The 7743-nt window shown below is 34.6% G+C and overlaps 1 protein-coding gene across 1 annotated transcript; it reads right to left on the bottom strand.

Moving 5' to 3' along the window:
• Positions 1-2797: 2797 nt before the first annotated feature.
• Positions 2798-7499, bottom strand: LOC107832838 (synaptotagmin-1). The gene is made up of 13 exons (XM_016660732.2): positions 7195-7499; positions 6982-7116; positions 5748-5846; positions 5600-5650; positions 5212-5335; positions 4985-5103; positions 4778-4879; positions 4488-4562; positions 4317-4393; positions 3936-4182; positions 3502-3852; positions 3163-3294; positions 2798-3076 (listed from the first exon to the last, which is right to left on the bottom strand). Exons 2-13 carry the CDS (start codon positions 7090-7092, stop codon positions 2945-2947), a joined length of 1620 nt encoding a protein of 539 aa, XP_016516218.1. The 5' UTR covers positions 7093-7116; positions 7195-7499; the 3' UTR covers positions 2798-2944.
• Positions 7500-7743: the final 244 nt, after the last annotated feature.

Below are 7743 nucleotides of genomic sequence, written 5' to 3'. Positions count from 1 at the left end.
TCGAGGATAGCCATTTTTATGTTAATAGAAAGTACTTCAACAACAACAACAAACTCAGTAAATCCCACATAATGGGGTTTGGGGAGGATAGTGTATACGCAGATTTACTCCTATTTCGTGGAGATAGAAAGATTGTTTCCTATAGATCCTCGGTTCAGTGAAACATAAGCGCAACAGTAATAAAAAGAAGACAACCAGACACAACAATGAGGAGCCATAGAAAAAAAAGCATTAAAACAACAAAATAATAAGATGACCAAAATGAAAGCAACAACATGCAATAATAGAAACCTAAGAGTAAAACAATACGAGAGTACGTACTAATACTACTAGTAAGAAAAAGAAAAATTACTGAGCCACCTAACATTCTACCTTAATCCTCGACCTTCACATCTTCCTATCAAGGGTCATGTCCTCAGTAATTTGGAGCATCGCCATATATTGCCTAATCACCTCACCCCAGTACTTTTCCGACCTACCCCTACATCTCCTTAGGCCCCCCAAGGTCAACTTCTCATACCTCCTCATTAATGTTGCGTTTGTGTCTCTCCTCTTCACATGTCTGAACCATCTAGTCTAGCTTCCCGCATCTTGTCCTCCAACGGGGCTATGCCCACCTTGTCCCGAATTACTTCATTCCTAATTCTATCAATTCCCGTATGCCCGCTCATCCATGTCTCAGCATCCTCTTTTCAGCTACCTTCATCTTTTGGACATGTGAGCTCTTAACTGGCCAACACTCAATAACATACAGCGTAGTCGGTCATACTACCGCTATGTAGAACTTATCTTTAAGTTTTGGTGGCAGTCTCTTGTCACACAAAACAACAGAAGAATGTCTCCATTTCATCCATCACGCTTAAATACGATGTGTGATATTCTCATCAATCTCTCCATCCTCCTATATAACTTACCAATGATACTTAAAACTCCCTCTCCTAGGGATGACTTGTGAATCCAACCTCTTAACCCCGTCCACTTCATGAATCACACAACTGAACTTGCACTCCAAATATTCTATCTTGGTCCTGTTTAACTTGGAACCTTTAAGTTTCAGTGTCTGCGTCCAAACATCTAACCTCACGTTTCACGCTCAAGGGAAAGTAATGATGGTATTTTGCTTCTTATTTTATGTGAATACCCTGATGAGTTTGTGAAATGTCAACGAAGGGACCAAAGCATATTATTCAATTAATTGAAGGTTAAATATATTCAATATGATGTCATGAGTAGTAAAACTAGAATTAAACAATAATTAAGGGACCAGAGTTACAATTTTTCTGTAATTTACTGCATTTAACTCGTTAATATTTGTTATAACGAGAGGGATACTCCACAAAGAGCAAGAAGATAATACAAACCGGAGAGGATGGAGTATTTAGGTCTAAAAGTTAGACCCTCAAATATTAAGTTTCTTAAAGAGTTAATACCTTAAAATCCCCTTAAACGATCACGTTTTTTATCAGTTTCCTATCTAAACTATTCAGTGTCTCCAAAATCTTCCTAAACTATATTTCCCTTCATATTTAATCTCCTTCATTGCTTACTTGGCATAACGTGTATCTTGGGAGTGCACGGCAGCTGAAAAAAGCTATTAAAATACCAACTTGACAGAATATAATTGCTAATTAGCCTAACCCTCTTTTAACTTTATTTTTTCTAAAAAAATATTCTCCTTATTTCCTTTATATCTACCTTTCTTCCTCATTTTTCTCCATTGTTCCTTGTTTTTCCCCTTTTTATTTTTTTATTTTTTCACCTTCTTCTTCATTTCTTTCACCATTTTTCTTCAGTTCTCCATATGGGTTCCCTCTAAAAAAAATTCTCCCTCTCGTGTTTCCTCTAAAATAATTTATTTTCTTTCATTTTTTAGTCTTCTTTCATGTCGTACACATATTGTTGAAAGAACACTCATTTAAATCTTCTTATTAAATCCAACACCTTATTGTAGAGAATAAAGTTAAATCTCTTAAACCTTATTTGTGTAATTTAGAATTAGATAATAAAGTTGTTGTCCGATTAGTTTCTTATTTGCGAAATTTTATTTTGTGTAATCTTGTTTATGTAATATAAAATGATTTTTCATACATGCAACACTTTATGCCTTTATTTATTTTAATTCTGCAGCAAAATGATTGTAAATAAGGACTTATTTAATTGGAGTCTAGTATAAAACACAACCACAGTTAAACATAAATTAACCTATTACATTAGATACTATTTTGGCCAAAACTCCTAGAATTAATCAGTCATCCGAAAGTAATACATCATGAGTAAATTACATATAAGATTAAGTACAAACTATAAGTTAATATAGTTAAACAGATGCACCTCTAAGAATTCAACATGGGGTTTTAATATATAGGGAATATAGTTCGGGGGGGGGGGGTTTAAGGTACTAGATAGTTTAGGTAAGTGACAAAAAGTTATAGTTTATGGGGTTTTTAGGCTGAGTTAAATACGCACGTGTAGTGCCACATGGCATATTTTTTAGATAATTAGGAGTGTGTACTAGACGTACCTCCAAGAATGCAACGAGGGGATTTTAATATGAAGGTCAATATAGTTCGGGGGTTTTAGAGACACTAAATAGTTTAAGTAGAAAATTGACAAAAATATGATAATTTAAGGGAGTTTTAGGGTATTAACTCTTTCTTAAATGACATTGACATATCCTTTTTGTATAATTATGGAAACTTTATATCTTACTTTTTGTTTATCATCAATATATATACATGTAGTGTTATAACCCAAAACTCCTTGCTACACAAAGTATCATGAATTTAAAGAATGCAAGTAAATAAATATCTTGATTTTCTAAGGAATTATGCTAGAACCGCACAAAAAAATCTAAGTACAGACTTATGTCCACAAAACAAAACAAAAATTATTGGTGGAATTTGTCCTTAAAACACATTTACATTTAGCAAAATTGGCAGTACCCTCAAGATGCAGTTCTCCATTGTAGCTCGATCTGAAGTCGACCATTCTTCGAGTCAATAAGATGGTATCTCTCATTAATTCTCTTGTTGTTCACAACATCGGCGAGGTACACATCCACGTAACCCAAAGCTTCCTAAAAGTAAAGAAAGATATATAAAAGATGTTAAATGAAGAGAGTTTAAACTTGTATATAGTGTAAATAGTTATAGTTATATGTACCTTGGGATGTCGAAGACCCATTCTTTTTGAAGTACTAACAACTTCTACATGAATCCTATCATTTACAGGTGGTTCCTCCAATACAAACTGAAACTCCTCTTCCCACCTTGGATCTCTGTTTTTCTTTATAACCTAAGTGCAGGTTTCACGGATAAAATATTAATGTAAATCACTTAAAACCAACATATGCTATTTAGTGCTTATAAAACAGTAAGGTGGTCTTTGCATCACTCGAAATAATATTAGTCCAAACAACTTTATTGCTCTAGCTATATAGGTCTTTATCCAAGATCTAGAATCAATGGTTCAGAATGAGTGCTATATTATTGTAAAAGATACCTTAGTTCTTCTCTCTTCCCCTCTGAAGAGCAGACGAACAGATGGATTTGTGTGGTGCTTTCCTTCAAGATCTTGACCTTCATGGACAATAACTACGAGCATACCTCCGCCCTCAGGTGTTCCATCAGGAGCCTTCTCTACCGTACCTGATTCGTCAGCGCCATTTGCGAGTTCTTCATCGTTAAAAGCTTTGTACATCACTTCAAGTACAAGCTGTCCTCTTGCTTTTTCATTTTGAACATCATCTGGTTTTAAGTTTTTCAGAAGTTCTAGTGTCAATACTTTTGGTTCATCTGGAGTAAGATCTTTCAATGGCAAAATATTCACACCCATTTTTTCATGTGAGCCAACCTAAGCAAAGAAAATATATATAACATCTCCAATGATTCCAGAAGAAATGTTTTTAGAGAAACAATATGATCAATAAGATATACCTGCTCCCAGTCATAAACAGAAAATTTTAAGACTTGAGTTTCTGGATCCTTAACCACGAAACTAAATTCTTCGTTCCATTCTGGGTTCAAGTTTTTGTGCTTCACTGATGTTTTCTTTGATGATAGTTTGTCATCCATAATTTTTAGTTTCACAAAGGGGTCTGAGAGCCCCAAAAGATCTGTCTTTTTAAGCTTCATTGCCCTCACAACTGTCACATTAAGAATTCCAACTGGCCTCTTCATTGCTCTGTCGAAAGTACAAAACAAGAATTACTACTTATCAAGAAAAGACACCAAAACGAATCATATCGACTGAAATGCCGAATGAGATTTACTTTGCAGGATTAGATAATTAAACGAAAGAAATAAAAAGAAGCTTACTTTGAAGGATCCAATATTTGGACCTCAAGTGTTTTTGGCCATAGATACATATTTGCAACTTGATCTTTGATAATCTCCTGAGGAATTAAAAAAACTTTTAAGTGACCGAGACAGGAAGAATTGAAGAAACTATAAGCAAGGAAGATAGAAGAGATAAGGCATCGATCATACTTGAACAAATCTGTACAGGCCAGGAATGGACATTGCATCTGCACCGAGAAGTTTTAGTCCAAAATCGACATGAGGCTGCAAGCATATTAGACAAGGTGAAGCTACCAAATAAGGCTGCAATAATTCTCACCAGGTAAAAGTAATTGACATATTGCCATTTCTAATGGATGTGCAATCTCAAGAGAGATGAAAATTTATGCAACACCTTCAGGAACTCAAATTTGATTAACCCTTTTAGTCATACTGAAAGATATTATATCCTCCAGTAAATTTGGTGAATGAGCACTCACCTTCTCCATAAGAGATACATATATCTTTGCGAAACAAGGAAAGGTTGGAACCAGTGGCTTCAAGGTGATTCGAGGTAAGGCAAATATTTGCAAGTCAACCACCTAAGACAATCTCGAGTGTCAGCACACATGAATTGTTTTATTTCGGGAACAAGTTTGTAACATCACCGTATTTGTTGCTAAGAGTAGTCAACTTAAAAGCATTACCTGAGCAGTGGCTTTCAACCCAAATGCCTTTACTGCAATAGTGATGTTTGGATTAGCTGCCCACTTAATGACTGGTTCCATTATTAGCTCTTTCTCCTCAGTGATATAGACCTTCATTCCTGGCATATTGGTGCAACATGTTACTCATATGAAATATACGATATTTATGCACAGAAGAATATGAAATCAATAAAGGAAAGGGAGGACATAAAATGGAAGCAACTAACCTGGAAATGTAGGTGGCAGGGTGCCTAAGGTGAATGATTGAAATTCAACTGACTCAATTTTGTAATGTGGAATCTGCTCAGCTATGATGGGATCGACTATACCTTTTGCTGTTTTACAAATAGCCTGAGAAATTCTGAACGTCAATAATCTGCTCAGCTATGATTGTATAATACGACTGTACAATAGGTGTGAGGCTTTATGGAGAAAATTCGAATGTACAAAATAACATTAGCTCCATCTTTTTTATCGGCAAATGATAAGTTAAATGGTCTCTTTGCATCACTGATATTTTGATATCCCCATTCTTCTGAGGAAGTATGAATGCTATTTCTCTTTTTCAACAAATACTTACTCGTATCCGGCCTTTTCCAAGAGGAAAAAGATTACCTTGTCTAAATAAGGCCACATGAGTTCGATCATTTTATTGAGCCAATCAAGCTGCACAAAAGTCCAGTTATAGAAAAAGGTTGTTATGCAAAGAAACATTTCCCTCAAAAGCTTTTGTGCAAGTAGAAAAATAACTACTACAACATACGCGATCATAATCTGGATTTTTAACCCAAAGTGGTATCTCAGGGAGCAGCCGTTGCAGGCTTTCAGTATCTTGCTCCGCCAAGGGCCGAATATCAGGATGCTGAAAAGAGTAAATAAAGCCCAAATAAGATGATTTGTTATCTAAAGCATTTTGCTTCTCAGCCAGCTGCTGATAATAATGAGATGAAGTAATATGAAACATATTAAAGCCTTTGCCTTTAGTTTGAAAACTAAATTATGACCAAAACCGAAAATCTTATTACCACATCTGCTAAACGAGCAAGGCCACCTTCACTTCAGCTGTAAGATCTAAGTATGCAAAGTTGTATTCCCTAAGTAGGCAAAAAATTTCTTCCAACTTCAAAATATCTAATACTCCATTCGCTTGAATCTATATGACCCTTCTTCATTTTGGAATGTTTCAAATGTTCGACAGCATTCCATCGATAATACAGTCTACAGACTTCAAAATTTTCAAAGATTCAAATTTATTTGATATTTTCTCTATCAAACAAATTTTGTAGGTGAATATTGAAAACTAATGGGTCCTAATGGAGCAAATGGATAGTAAAGATTCACTTTAGCTATGTTGTTGAAACAACTTTTTCAAGTGTTACTTCATTATATTTTTTCACTACTACCAATATAATACGACACAAAACTCCAAGCAACACTTAAACTCGCCCTCATGTTTATTTCATAAAATAAAAAGGGAGTATTTGTCGGGAGGGTCGGGGAGATTTAAGATAAAATCAGTTCCATGTATATTTCAGATAATATTTACAGCCAAACATAGATAGAAAGACATAACAGACACAAAAAAGAACTCAAGCGATGCTAATTACAGATATAAGTTTTCTAACTCCTTCAAATTTGAAAAATAATAGTACTCTAAACACACATATCTTTAAAATCTCCCTGAAAACAGGTGCTATAAATAATCTGTTTTGACATGTTTTCTATACACAATAGGTGCATATGTACCCACTCACTATCTCTGACACGGAATATAATATATGAGTTTAACTTATACACAGACATATACATACATAGGAGTTTAAGTTATACATACCAACAACGTAAAATAAGTTTACACTATTAGGTCATCTTTATACTGTTTGATGTATATAAATTAAAAACTCTCTTTGTATATGTGTGTAGTAAAATTTAAGACAGAAATAAGCATGCAGAGAAAGCATATAACGAGAACAGAGAGAGGAAAGAAGAAAGGTGACCTTGACATCAGTTGGTAGAACGTAGATGAAGAGGAAATAGCCGATCACTAGCCCGATCACGATCCCCATTCCAAATCCGAAGAATCCCAATATTGTGCTTATGAATCCCATCTCAATGTACAAACTCAAAATCTTCTGCAAGGAAACAGAACAGTCATTTTTGTTTTTACATTCCAACCTATAATGAAAGCAAAGATCTTTAGAATCAGTTACCAGAATTAAGGGAAAATCTCACCACCAAATATTAGCAAACTGGGGTTGTAAATTTCTGAGATTTAGAGGAATTGAAGATGAAATATATTATTAACATTGTCAAGATTCAGAAGAAGAATAGCAATAAAAGAGCATTAAAGAAATAGGTGTTTCATGCATTGAACAACGACCACCACTCGAAAAGTCTGTGTAAACCGCACAATGTAACGGCTTTTAGGAGGGAAGCAATCTAAGCCCTTGTGGTATTCCAAACAAGTCGGTAACGCTTTACTCTTTCTCTTTCCCTTTTGGGAACTCAAACCCTTGGAAAAAAAAAACATATAATACTATATACTAATTCTCAAACCTATTTTCTTTTTGATCCGTTCCAAAAAGAATGTTCCATATCTAAATTTGGAAACAATTTAGTTTGCACTCCCAATTCTATACTCTGGACCTCTTTTTGACTTGTTTAGGACCACAAATTCCAAAAGTATTTATTTTTTTAAACTCCATGTCCAGTAAAACAGGTTCACATAAATTAGAACACAAAGAGTAATTACTTTGAAT

This window comes from Nicotiana tabacum, chromosome 20, assembly GCF_000715075.1.
Source record: "Nicotiana tabacum cultivar K326 chromosome 20, ASM71507v2, whole genome shotgun sequence".
NCBI lineage: Eukaryota > Viridiplantae > Streptophyta > Magnoliopsida > Solanales > Solanaceae > Nicotiana > Nicotiana tabacum.
Note: the sequence above shows the minus strand (reverse complement) of the source record. Positions and strands in the feature narration are given on the sequence as shown.